This window comes from Lucilia sericata, unplaced genomic scaffold (assembly GCF_015586225.1).
Source record: "Lucilia sericata isolate MDLA Ls3-8-SP2 unplaced genomic scaffold, ASM1558622v1 Contig002966F_arrow, whole genome shotgun sequence".
Lineage (NCBI taxonomy): Eukaryota > Metazoa > Arthropoda > Insecta > Diptera > Calliphoridae > Lucilia > Lucilia sericata.
In genome coordinates this window covers 17,501-31,821 of record NW_023996611.1, presented here as the reverse complement: position 1 = coordinate 31,821, position 14,321 = coordinate 17,501, and the positions used below count along the sequence as shown (strand labels likewise).

The window sequence follows — 14,321 nt, the reverse complement described above, 5'->3', positions numbered from 1 at the left end:
TAATGACCTTTAATACAATGTAATAAACGTTGTCTGTAATATGACTGAACCGTATAGACATTTTTCTTAGTAATAAATTAAAAATATACAAAAATTATGAAGTCATTAGTGAAAATTTCTAACCATGACTTGCTTAAACCAAAAGGGCAGGGTTAAAAACGAAAATAATTGCAAAAATTATTTCATAAATTAAAATTATTATTAGAAATTATTCACAAATTATACAATAAAGGGGAATTTTATTTTCCATGCATTAGTAACAACACTTCTGTCTCTCAATGTCACCTCTTTTCACAGTTAATAGCTCTTTGATGTTTGCGGCAATATTGCCACATTACTTTCGGTTTAATAAAAATCGCTGAAAATATTAACCTATTAGTGATTTTCTTTATAAATTACTTATTTATTGCAAATTTTAAACTTAAATATTATTTCAAAATTAAACAATTCATAATTACAGCTGACCCTACTAAAAGAATTAGTAATTTTACTTGCCGCCAAAGTAATAATAATTTAAATATGTATTTATATTATTTATTTGTTTTGCTTTGTATGTCTGTCAGTTGTCATACTAATTTCAATGTTATTGACAATTTTTTTTAAATGTCGACAAATATTGTATATGACACGCATTATTAAAATTATGACAACAATGTGTTAAATGTTATTCCCCAAATATGTCTCATACATATATTTAATGAAATAAATTTTAAATTAAACCCCAAATGGCAATAAAAATATTTAATGCTGGGAAACAAATCTACAGACAAGAATAATACTGAAAACCTTGTTCTTTGTGAGATCCTCTAAGAAACTTAACTAAATGCTTTGGTTTTATTTTACACATTTAAGGGTTAAATACATTATTATGGTGTCACAAATTAGTCAGATTATTATTTATGTAGTAGTTTTAAAAACAAATTGTAGACACTTTTGCAAAACAAATGTTTAATAATAAATAATAGATATGAGTCAGTTTTGAATAAAGTTATGGATTTTTATTTACATATTTAAACTATCTATCTATCTATCTATCTATCTATCTATCTATCTATCTATCTATCTATCTATCTATCTATCTATCTATCTATCTATCTATCTATCTATCTATCTATCTATCTATCTATCTATCTATCTATCTATCTATCTATCTATCTATCTATCTATCTATCTATCTATCTATCTATCTATCTATCTATCCAATTTCCAGTGTTATATTGATATGGCAACCTCTTCCCATTGTTTACATTTTAGCGTTAGATGACAGGCAATTTAAATTAAATTTAGAGGTTTATTAAAAACAAACTCAACTTTAAACGTTTTCTTAATCGCATATATAATAAATAAAAGATTAATTTTAAATCTTTACAATCACCTGTTTCTAAAAATCAAAAAGTAACTAGATTTTGAATAAAATAAAGTGTTAAACAGAGATTCCAAAGAAAACAAAAGATTACAGAACAAGTTAAATTAGTTTAATTATATTATTTTTCTTATTTCAATTTACAGATAACTTGAAAACAAAATAAAATAAATTATAAACAAATTAAATAAAACAAAAGCTGACAAGTTTCTTTAAACAGCAGAACATAATTCAAATACAAAATAAAAATTAACACAGTATTTAATTAAAAAAATACAAAAAGAAATCACTGAAATTATCTTAAAGATAATAAAGAGAGGAACAAACAAAAAAAGTAAACAAATGTCGTTCAAAAGAAGATAACAGACAAATATATTATAAATAAGTGTAAAATAAATCTTTTTTGTGTTAAAGTGTAAAATAAACAAACCCTAAAAACAGCAAAAAATTAGGCAGCAGAAAAAATCGCTTGAAAACCAAGAAAGAAAAAACACCGTTAAAAAACATAATAATTCCCCCGCCCTATACTCACACATTAAACCAAACCAATGGCCACAAATTGCGAATATATTGAGGAAAATTTAAAGCAACAGCAAAAATGTGGCATTTCCAAATCGGCCTCCTTATCGAGTATGACACACGAGGAGAAACAGGATAGCACCGAGAAATCCCCTAGTAAATCCTCATTTTCCGATACCTCCTCGGAAGTGGGCAGTACTAGTGGTGGTGGAGGAGGTGGTAGTGGGCAGAGCCCCAGTACTTTGCAAAAATCTAAAAAATTACAAAATAATGGACATTTACCCATTGTACCCTCCATAGGAGATTGTGTTTTTGAACATGCTTTTGAAAAGTCTATGGATGATTTGGAACATGGTGGCAATGATGGCTATGAAACCGATTCGGAGACTTCATTGAATGGAGATCATGAAGAAGAACCGTTTAAAGAATTAACCAGCAGTAACAGTGAAAATTTAACCTGTTCTACTGGTTTAGGTTCGGGTCCTCTAAGAACCTTTCCCAAATCGAATTCTTTTGAATATCACAGCAGTAGTACCGATTCGGATGAAGATGCTGAGGATGGTATTATTCATGCGGCCATAAATATGTCTCCGAAATTCTGTAATTCTGATATATTTCAAATGCGTCCTTACCTCATGCCTTTTATAGAGCGCAGACGTTTGTCTCAGTGCAAAGAGGAGGAGGATGAAGATGAGGCTGATAAATCACCACAACCCCAGGGGGATCAACCTCCCAAATATGAAAAGGCTATACCTGCTCCCCCACCACCGCCACCTGCTAAAGACAAAGCCTCAGCTGAGAAATTTAAAGATTTGGAGCGTTTAAGGCAACAATTTATGCATAAAATTGATAGTATCAATACCAGCAATGTGGATGATATTAAAACGGTGACTGTTACCCCGGAAATGTCTTCCCCACCGCCTCCACCGCCCATACCACCCACTATATTACCACCAGCCTTAATAAATCTACTCGAATCGGCCAAATCCACCACATCCGCGAAAACAGCAACAACTACTGCTTCCTCTATACCAACCACCCCTGTTAATACCAGCAAACAGCAACCACGTTCCCCTAGTCCTGAGACCCTTATTATCAAGGGAAAATTTACAGTAACCAAAGCCCAAGAAACACCCGAACTACAACAATTACGTAATGAAGCCGATAAACTTAAACATTTAGACTCGTCCGCCAATGCCCACACCATCAGTTTTCCCAGCAGTTTTGGTGGTTATTCCTCCGTGCAGGGTCTATTCTCTCAACGCTATGGCAGTAATAAATATTCGCCAGTTACCCCCCATTTATCTAAGAAATTCTTTGATTCTTCTCTCGTCGAAATACGTACACCCACCGAAAGTACTTCGTCGCTAAATAAATTAAATTTAGATGCGGCCTCTAAAACGGGGACTAACTGTGATAATAGTATTAATATCTCTGCCACTCCACCTGCAACAAGAACCACCTCAGGTACATTGGTTCCCGGTAAGAAGCCCGAATATCGTGAGTATCCTCATTTGGATGATGTTTGGATAAAGAGATCTTCGGATTCGACACCAACTTCGTCTATCACTTCGGCCACTAGCAGCACTTTACCAAAGAAACAGTACTATACCACAGATGAGAGTGCGGCTGAGAGTGGTCTTACTACGGCTGTTCAATCGGAAGATGTAAGTTTTTATTTTATTTAAAGGTACTTTTTACCTTTTTTAAGATCGGGGGGAATTTACAGTCTTTACTAGAACATTGTCTTTACTATGTATATTCTAAAGAATAATCTGCACCAAAAACTACGCTAGTAGTCTATAGTCTAGTTTATAGTCTAGACTATGGTCTGGTATAATAAAAACTATAGTCTAGTCTATAGTCTAGTCTATAGTCTAGTCTATAGTCTTGTCTATAGTCTAGTCTATAGTCTTGTCTATAGTCTAGTCTATAGTCTAGTCTATAGTCTAGTCTATAGTCTAGTCTATAGTCTAGTCTATAGTCTAGTCTATAGTCTAGTCTATAGTCTAGTCTATAGTCTAGTCTATAGTCTAGTCTATAGTCTAGTCTATAGTCTAGTCTATAGTCTAGTCTATAGTCTAGTCTATAGTCTAGTCTATAGTCTAGTCTATAGTCTAGTCTATAGTCCAGTCTATAGTCTAGTCTATAGTCTAGTCTATAGTCTAGTCTATAGTCTAGTCTATAGTCTAGTCTACAGTCTAGTCTATAGTCTAGTCTATAGTCCAGTCTATAGTCTAGTCTATAGTCTAGTCTATAGTCTAGTCTATAGTCTAGTCTATAGTCCAGTCTATAGTCTAGTCTATAGTCTAGTCTATAGTCTAGTCTATAGTCTAGTCTATAGTCTAGTCTATAGTCTAGTCTATAGTCTAGTCTATATTCTAGTCTATAGTCTAGTCTATAGTCTAGTCTATAGTCTAGTCTATAGTCTAGTCTATAGTCTAGTCTATAGTCTAGTCTATAGTCTAGTCTATAGTCTAGTCTATAGTCTAGTCTATAGTCTAGTCTATAGTCTAGTCTATAGTCTAGTCTATAGTCTAGTCTATAGTCTAGTCTATAGTCTAGTCTATAGTCTAGTCTATAGTCTAGTCTATAGTCTAGTCTATAGTCTAGTCTATAGTCTAGTCTACAGTCTAGTCTATAGTCTAGTCTATAGTCTAGTCTATAGTCCAGTCTATAGTCTAGTCTATAGTCTAGTCTATAGCCTAGTCTAGTCTATAGCCTAGTCTATAGTCTAGTCTAGTCTATAGCCTAGTCTATAGTCTAGTCTAGTCTATAGTCTAGTCTATAGTCTAGTCTATAGTCTAGTCTATAGTCTAGTCTATAGTCTAGTCTATAGTCTAGTCTATAGTCTAGTCTATAGTCTAGTCTATAGTCTAGTCTATAGTCTAGTCTATAGACTAGACTAGACTATAGACTAGACTATAGTCTAGTCTATAGTCTAGTCTATAGTCTAGACAATAGACAATAGACTAGACTATAGTCTAGTCTATAGTCTAGTCTATAGACTAGACTAGACTATAGTCTAGTCTATAGTCTAGTCTATAGTCTAGTCTATAGTCTAGTCTATAGTCTAGTCTATAGTCTAGTCTATAGTCTAGTCTATAGTCTAGTCTATAGTCTAGTCTATAGTCTAGTCTACAGTCTAGTCTATAGTCTAGTCTATAGTCTAGTCTATAGTCTAGTCTATAGTCTAGTCTATAGTCTAGTCTATAGTCTAGTCTATAGTCTAGTCTATAGTCTAGTCTATAGTCTAGTCTAGTCTATAGTCTAGTCTAGTCTAGTCTATAGTCTAGTCTATAGTCTAGTCTAGTCTAGTCTATAGTCTAGTCTATAGTCTAGTCTACAGTCTAGTCTGCAGTCTGGACTAGAGCTTGTTCTACAATTTAGTCTGGACTATAGTCTAGTCTTGACAGTAATCTATTCTATAGTTTTGCCTAAGTCTAGTCATTATGTCTCAAATATTATTATTGTTTTTTAGTCGCCTCCGTTTGATTTCTTAAAGCCAAAATAATTTGGTTAAGGTCGGTTAAAATATAATTTAACATAAATCAAATGAAAAAAAAATCTTGTATTTTTCAAACACGTGATTAAGTGACACATTCAAATTGTACCCACACTATATTGTGCTAAAACTATAGACAACTTTGCTGTTGCAGTTAAACATTTATAATAATTAATACCTAAAGAAATGTAAACAATATTCAAAACAAGTATTCAATAAACTAAAACAACAACAAAAACGCTTCATATAGCAAAACACTAAAAAAAAATGTACGTGCCTAAAAATTTAAATATTTTGTTCAATTTTTTTTTTAATAATATTTACATTTTTGCAAAATTTTTAGAAATTCTAAGGTTTTATTTAAATACTTACTTGCGGTCTTAACCAAATACAGAAACCTTTTAGTATCTTCAACCTAATTTGGTACTTTTAGTAGCAGTTTTTAAGTGCTAAAATCCCTGGTAAATAAAAAAAAGCGTTATTGACGTCAGTTTTTTACGCTGTCTGCATATTTTTTCATATAAATATGAAAAATTCATTGAAATAATTCATAAAAAAATATGAGCGTATTAAACGAAAAGAAATTATTTTCTAAAAAAAGAATGTGCTAAAAGAAATACATACTAAGTGTTTTACGGGAGACGTTTGGAAATTTTCAGTGTTGAGAGTTCAAATCAAATGTTTTTCGCTTTTGGTTTACTTTTGTTGTTTTTGTGTGGTAAACAAATCATTTGGTTGTTTATTAATTAAGTTTTTTTCTTTTATTTCTCTTCTTTTTTTGTTTACTTTTTGTATTATTTCTTTCGCCTGAATATTTTGTCTGTTTTAACATTTTTGCCTGCAGTTAAAACAAAAACAACAAATGATGAAAAGAAAACAATTTGTTTATTTATATATTAACCAGGTATTGCAGAATTATTGGCTAATGTTTTTATTAAAAAAAAAAAAAAACATTTTTATAAAAGAATGGAAATTTTTACGAAAATAAAATTAAGCTTTCAATACAGAAGTAAACCACGACTATAGTTTTGTCTATAGACTTGATAACTGAAACATTTTCTATAGTTTCTCGACTATCATCATGTCTTTACTATCGACTATAGTTCTATAGTCTAGACTATGGTCTGGTATATAGCCTAGACTTTAGTCTGGTCTATAGACTATAGTCTGGTCTATAGTCTCGACTAAAGTCTGGCCTATAGTCTCGACTAAAGTCGTGTATAGTGTGGTCTATAGTCTCGACTATAGTCAGCCCTATAATCTCGATGTATTGTAAGGCCTATAGTCTGATCTATAGTCTCAACTAAAGTCTAGTCTATTATCTAGTCTATAGTCTAGTCCATTGTCTGGTCTATAGTCTAGTCTATAGTCTAGTCTATAGTCTAGTCTATAGTCTAGTCTATAGTCTAGTCTATAGTCTAGTCTATAGTCTAGTCTATAGTCTAGTCTATAGTCTAGTCTATAGTCTAGTCTATAGTCTAGTTAGTCTAGTCTATAGTCTAGTCTATAGTTTAGTCTATAGTCTAGTCTATAGTCTAGTCTATAGTCTAGTCTATAGTCTAGTCTATAGTCTAGTCTATAGTCTAGTCTATAGTCTAGTCTATAGTCTAGTCTATAGTTTAGTCTATAGTCTAGTCTATAGTCTAGTCTATAGTCTAGTCTATAGTCTAGTCTATAGTCTAGTCTATAGTCTAGTCTATAGTCTAGTCTATAGTCCAGTCTATAGTCTAGTCTATAGTCTAGTCTATAGTCTAGTCTATAGTCTAGTCTATAGTCTAGTCTATAGTCTAGTCTATAGTCTAGTCTATAGTCTAGTCTATAGTCTAGTCTATAGTCCAGTCTATAGTCTAGTCTATAGTCTAGTCTATAGTCTAGTCTATAGTCTAGTCTATAGTCTAGTCTAGTCTAGTCTATAGTCTAGTCTAGTCTATAGTCTAGTCTATAGTCTAGTCTAGTCTATAGTCTAGTCTATAGTCTAGTCTATAGTCTAGTCTATAGTCTAGTCTATAGTCTAGTCTATAGTCTAGTCTATAGTCTAGTCTATAGTCTAGTATATAGTATTAAGTCTAGTCTATAGTCTAGTCTATAGTCTAGTCTATAGTCTAGTCTATAGTCTAGTCTATAGTCTAGTCTATAGTCTAGTCTATAGTCTAGTCTATAGTCTAGTCTATAGTCTAGTCTATAGTCTAGTCTATAGTCTAGTCTATAGTCTAGTCTATAGTCTAGTCTATAGTCTAGTCTATAGTCTAGTCTATAGTCTAGTCTATAGTCTAGTCTATAGTCTAGTCTATAGTCTAGTCTATAGTCTAGTCTATAGTCTAGTCTATAGTCTAGTCTATAGTCTAGTCTATAGTCTAGTCTATAGTCTAGTCTATAGTCTAGTCTATAGTCTAGTCTATAGTCTAGTCTATAGTCTAGTCTATAGTCTAGTCTATAGTCTAGTCTATAGTCTAGTCTATAGTCTAGTCTATAGTCTAGTCTATAGTCTAGTCTATAGTCTAGTCTATAGTCTAGTCTATAGTCTAGTCTATAGTCTAGTCTATAGTCTAGTCTATAGTCTAGTCTATAGTCTAGTCTATAGTCTAGTCTATAGTCTAGTCTATAGTCTAGTCTATAGTCTAGTCTATAGTCTAGTCTATAGTCTAGTCTATAGTCTAGTCTATAGTCTAGTCTATAGTCTAGTCTATAGTCTAGTCTATAGTCTAGTCTATAGTCTAGTCTATAGTCTAGTCTATAGTCTAGTCTATAGTCTAGTCTATAGTCTAGTCTATAGTCTAGTCTATAGTCTAGTCTATAGTCTAGTCTATAGTCTAGTCTATAGTCTAGTCTATAGTCTAGTCTATAGTCTAGTCTATAGTCTAGTCTATAGTCTAGTCTATAGTCCTAGTCAGTCTATAGTCTAGTCTATAGTCTAGTCTATAGTCTAGTCTATAGTCTAGTCTATAGTCTAGTCTATAGTCTAGTCTATAGTCTAGTCTATAGTCTAGTCTATAGTCTAGTCTATAGTCTAGTCTATAGTCTAGTCTATAGTCTAGTCTATAGTCTAGTCTATAGTCTAGTCTATAGTCTAGTCTATAGTCTAGTCTATAGTAGTCTATAGTCTAGTCTATAGTCTAGTCTATAGTCTAGTCTATAGTCTAGTCTATAGTAGTCTAGTCTAGTATAGTCTAGTCTATAGTCTAGTCTATAGTCTAGTCTATAGTCCTAGTCTATAGTAGTCTATAGTCTATAGTCTAGTCTATAGTCTAGTCGCTATAGTCTAGTCTATAGTCTAGTCTATAGACTAGTCTATAGTCTAGTCTATAGTCTAGTCTATAGTCCAGTCTATAGTCTGATCTATATTCAATTCTTTAATCTGTATCCTAGGTTATACTCTGATCTGTATACAATCTAGTCTGTAGACCCCAGTGTTTTCTATTCCACATTCGTCTAAAATAATTTATCTTCAGTTTGTTTTGATTTGTGTTTGTTCATCCACTAATTGCCATAAAACACGTGATCCGCTCTAGAATTTTAAACAAAAATTTATATTGAAAACACAAACAATCTTGTTAGTGTTTTTTGTATGATTTGTTTTTTTCTTTAGCTAAATACTTAAGAATCAAATTCAAAACTCATGACGTCATAAGCAAATTTCTCCCAAAAACAATATAATAAATATAAAACCGAAAAAACAATAACGATTTTTTAATGTTTAAAATTTCAATTAATTTGAATATTTAAAGAATTTTGTTAAAAAAAATAAACAAGAAACTTTAAATCAAAATGCAGTCATAAATTTAAAACATTTTAAATTAAAAATAAAACAAAAAATTGCAAATTAAAAAGAAAATAATAAAACAGGTTAAATTTTGTTTATGGAATTGTTGGTAGTCAATGTTTATAAAAAAAACAACAAAAAAATTAATTCTTTAAAAAGAAATAGATTAATAAAGCTTATAGATGTTGTCTTTTAGCTTAAGGGGGTGAAATGTGTGGACTTCCAAAAAAAAGTTACTGACAGACACATGATGAGTGTTTTTTTAGGTTTCAATTTCTTTCATTAATAATTGTATTTTTTATTTGTTTGTTATTTAATTTAATAAGGTTTCCTTTGTTTTTTGTCTTCTTAATATATATTTTTATATTTCGGTTATAGACACGTTTTAATTATAATTAATATCGCCCAAAATATACACAATAATTTAATACTTCTATTATACATATATTTGCGGTTTAATTGAATATCCATTTAATTTGTAATATTTAATTATAGATTATTCTTTCTGCTAGAATTCTTTCGCCCCAAAAAAGTCGTTCTTTTATTTATCATGCATTTTTAATTTTTTCTTGATAAATTTATACTTAATTTAATGTGTAATATTTTTGATTATTTTATCAGGAACAAGATGCTAAATTACCCACATCCAGACCGTCAAGTGCACCCGCAGAACCAAATGCCAAAGCAGCTCGCAAAGCATCCAAAAAGATGAAAGAAGAAGCCAGGTAATGTATAGACGAAGTTTGATTTTTAAAAGACTTTAGTCTATGTTTCAATAGTCTGGTCTCTGGTCTATAGTCTAGTTAATAGTCTTGTCTAGACTGGTCTGGTCTGTATTCCAGTCTATAGCTTTGACTACATTATGGTCTGGTCTATAGTCTAGTCTGTAGTCTTGACTATAGTCGAGTCTATAGTTTAGTCCTGTCTATAGACTGGTCATTAGTCTCATCTATAGACTAGTCTATAATCTTGACTATAGGCTGGTTTAGAGTTTAGTCTATAGTCTACTCTTGAGTCTAGTCTATAGTCTGGTCTAGAGTCTAGTCCATAGTCTTGACTATATTCTGGTCTATAGTCTCTTGTCTATAGAACACACTCTGGTCTATAGACTGGCCTATAGTCTGATCTGGTCTATTCTGTAGTCTTGTGTATTGTCTGCTCTAAAGTCTGGTCTATAGTCTTGATTATAGTCTGTTCTAGAGTCTTGACTATAGCTTAGTCTTGTCGCTGTCTTGTTATAGTTTAGTCTATAGTATGGTCTATTGTCTTGACTTTAGTCTGGTCTATAGACTAGTCTAGTCTATAGTCTAGTCTATAGTTTAGTCTATAGTCTAGTCTATAGTCCAGTCTATAGTCTAGTATATAGTCTAGTCTATAGTCTAGTCTATAGTCTAGTCTATAGTCTAGTCTATAGTCTGGGCCATAGTTTATTCTTTAATCTAGTCTATAGTCTAATCTATTGTCCATAGCCTTTTCTATATTCTAGTCTATAGTATTAACTATAGTCGAGTCTATTGATTGGTCTATAGTCTAGTCGACAGTCTGGTCTATATAGAGTTGTCTATAGTTTGCTCTATAGTATGTTCTATAGTCTTGACTATAGTCTGTTGTATAGCATTGACTGTAGTGTGTTCTATAGGCATGACTTTAGCCTGTATACTAGTCTGTAGTCTTGGCCATAGTCTGGTCTATAGAATAGTCTATAGTCTGGTCAATATAATAGTCTACAGTCTATTCTATATGCTCGACTAAAGTCTGAACAATTTTTTGTTCTAGAGTTTAAACTATGATCTATAGTATCCACAATAATACCATCTTCTTCTTTACCCTTCCCGTAGACGCCAAGAAAAAGAAGCTAGTCGCCGCGAAAAGGAAGCACGCAAAATCGAACGTGAAACCGCAAGACGTCTCGAACGCGAAGCGGCCAAATTGGAAAAACTCAATCGTAATGCAGAGAAAATCTCACGCAGTACTGAACGTGTTAGCGGTCCTACACCACGTTCCGGTTCGCTCGAGCGTCGACGCAGTGGCGATGAATCGCCCGTACTCAATCAGTCTACCGTACACGGTATTGCTAGTCCTAATCGTAGACCCACAATTTTCGATGTATTTCGTCAGCGTGGTAAATCCGATGCGAAAAAACAGAAAATGCTATTGGATCCTTTGTCGGCTGCTGCAGCAGCATCGGGCAATGAAATGGGCAGTGCCAGTAGTACACACTCATCATCGGGTGTGGGCGGTGGAGGAGGTGGTGCCGGCGGTGGCGGTACTGGTGTTATGAATTCCATGAAAGTAGCTTTACAAAATTCCGGCCTTATTGGTGGCGGCCATCATCAGAAGCAGCAGCAACAGCATCCCGCAGTAACGATAACAACGGCCGAGGGTACGTCGGTGAAGAATAAGTACAAAGATGGTTCGGCACATCCGCATCAGGGCAGTGATGCTCATGTAAGTTGTTTTTAAGTGATTTTTGTAAGAGATTGTCTTTTTATTGAACTTTTTTCGTTTCAGTATTATCATACAGTTACGGCTGTGCGTAGAGCCGATGCTTCCCGTTCGCCCATGACCAAAGTGATGGATTTGTTTAGACATCGTTCAAATTCTGCAGCCACAGAAGCTGATAAACGTAAAGCGGTGAGTTTACAAGTTTTGTTTACTTTTGTTCAAGGCGTTATTACACTATACATTATGTTGGGTTTTCTATGAGGGTTGTGAACTTGACTAAATTTGTTTTGATGGGGGTGAGAATTTAGTTAAGACACTTTATTGTGAGGTGGATTTCATGGATTTGTTAGTGTAGCTACCAACCACTAGAGGGCGATTGTGTATTTTTTATTCTTAGGCAAGATTGAAATCAATCAAAACTGACAAAAAGTAGTATTTTATTACTTTTAGCACAAAATTTTGTTTTTGTGAGTTCTGGGGGTGTAATTTTCTCAAAAATGGAACCTTTTTAAAAATTCATATTTTTATATTTATTTCGTGAATAATTTGTTTGAAATTAGTAGCCTTTTAAGAAATTTTTTAACATCTAAAAAATCTTTAATAATAAAAAACTACCTTTCTACTACTTTTTTCTAAGGTGAAAATTAATTTTTTTTTGTTAAATTTTATTTAAATATCATAATTTTGAAATAAATTGTTAAATTTGTAAGAATTTTTGACATTTTAAAAAGGTTTATTTTACTACTTTTTTAAAATATTGAATTTTTTAGAAATTAAGTAAAATTTGTTTTAAAAATACATAAATTAGCAAAACTGATGAAAATATTAGTGAAAATTACAAAAATACAATATATTAATAAATTTACTTAAAATCTAAACAAAAATCATAAATAACAAAAAGTAGTATTTTACTACTTTTTTTACAAATTACAAATTTATGACATTTTTTGACTTAAGACATTAAAACTTAAATAATTCATTGATATTACAAAAAAATTCCCATTTTTCAAAAAGTACTATTTTACTACCTTGTTAAAATTGTTATTTTTATAAAGTTTTATTGAAAATTTAGCTTTAAAATACTTTACTACCAATATAAATATTTAAAATGTAAAAAATCTTATATATAAAAAAGTAGTGTTTTACTACCTTTTTTCAAATTGCAAAATTTTAATATTTTAGTATAAATTTCATTGCTTTTACATTAAAACTTAAATAATTTTAAAAAATTCCCATTTTTCAAATAGTAGTACTTTACTACTATTTTTAAAATTTAAATTTTCATATTTTTAAGCTAATTTTTTTTAAATTTCAACGAAACCATAAAAATATAAGGAAACTGATTAATTTTATAGAATTCCCCATAATTAGCCAGCAATAAATCTCCAATTGCCCACATAATTTGAACAGATTATAATCGTACGTTTGTTTTTATAACATTTCAATAAACATTTTTGTGAATTATTAGAAGAAAAAAAAACACTTTGTATGACGCATTTGCTAAACTGATTAAAATTAGTTGTTCAATCTAAATCAAGCTTTAACACCCATAAAGAAAATATTGTTGCAATTGCTGGAAATGTTTTTTTCAATAACAAAACTATTCACAACACTCTAGACAAAAAGGTGCTAAAGATAATGGACAAGCGATAAAGTAACCGAAGCTATTATAAAGATTTCTTATCTTTTTTTGGTGTTAAAAATAACAAAAGACGTAATCAATAATCTCTTTTTATATAAAAATTATTAACAATACACACAACACTTTACTGACAGCTGTCAATTATTGATATTTTAAATTTAAAAACAAAAATTCACTTTTTTACAGCATTATTCTAAGTTTTGTTTTGAAAAGAAAAAAAGCTTTTTTTACTTCCGTTGTTTTGTTTACATTTTGCTGCTGCGCTCTTGCTTTTCATAGTCTCTGTTATTGTTTTTTGTTTACTCATTAAAGGAGAACAATAAATGAGTCCATATTGTTATTGTTTACTTGTAAATCAGTGTTGGTCTTGCTTAAAAAAAGTACAAAAGAGGATAATTTTTTTAAATAGTTTAGTCAATAGTTTAGTCGATAGTCTAGTCTATAGTCTAGTCTATAGTCTAGTCTATAGTCTAGTCTATAGTCCAGTCTATAGTCTAGTCTTAGTCTAGTCTATAGTCTAGTCTATAGTCTAGTCTATAGTCTAGTCTATAGTCTAGTCTATAGTCTAGTCTATAGTCTAGTCTATAGTCTAGTCTATAGTCTAGTCTATAGTCTAGTCTATAGTCTAGTCTATAGTCTAGTCTATAGTCTAGTCTATAGTCTAGTCTATAGTCTAGTCTATAGTCTAGTCTATAGTCTAGTCTATAGTCTAGTCTATAGTCTAGTCTATAGTCTAGTCTATAGTCTAGTCTATAGTCTAGTCTATAGTCTAGTCTATAGTCTAGTCTATAGTCTAGTCTATAGTCTAGTCTATAGTCTAGTCTATAGTCTAGTCTATAGTCTAGTCTAGTCTATAGTCTAGTCTATAGTCTAGTCTATAGTCTAGTCTATAGTCTAGTCTATAGTGTAGTCTATAGTGTAGTCTATAGTGTAGTCTATAGTGTAGTCTATAGTGTAGTCTATAGTGTAGTCTATAGTGTAGTCTATAGTGTAGTCTATAGTGTAGTCTATAGTTAGTCTATAGTCTAGTCTATAGTCTAGTCTATAGTCTAGTCTATAGTCTAGTCTATAGTCTAGTCTATAGTCT

At 31.5% G+C, this 14,321-nt stretch overlaps 1 protein-coding gene across 1 annotated transcript in view; it reads left to right on the top strand.

The window, feature by feature from the left end:
- Positions 1–1,505: 1,505 nt before the first annotated feature.
- The window catches only part of LOC119614491 (nucleolar and coiled-body phosphoprotein 1-like), a 28,194-nt gene continuing 15,378 nt past the window's right edge, over positions 1,506–14,321 (top strand). Inside the window, exons 1-4 of the mRNA XM_037970612.1 lie at positions 1,506–3,549; positions 9,769–9,872; positions 10,986–11,595; positions 11,659–11,781. Of these exons, the coding sequence (XP_037826540.1) occupies positions 1,912–3,549; positions 9,769–9,872; positions 10,986–11,595; positions 11,659–11,781 (2,475 nt within the window). The 5' untranslated portion in view covers positions 1,506–1,911. The remainder of the gene's footprint in view (positions 3,550–9,768; positions 9,873–10,985; positions 11,596–11,658; positions 11,782–14,321) is intronic.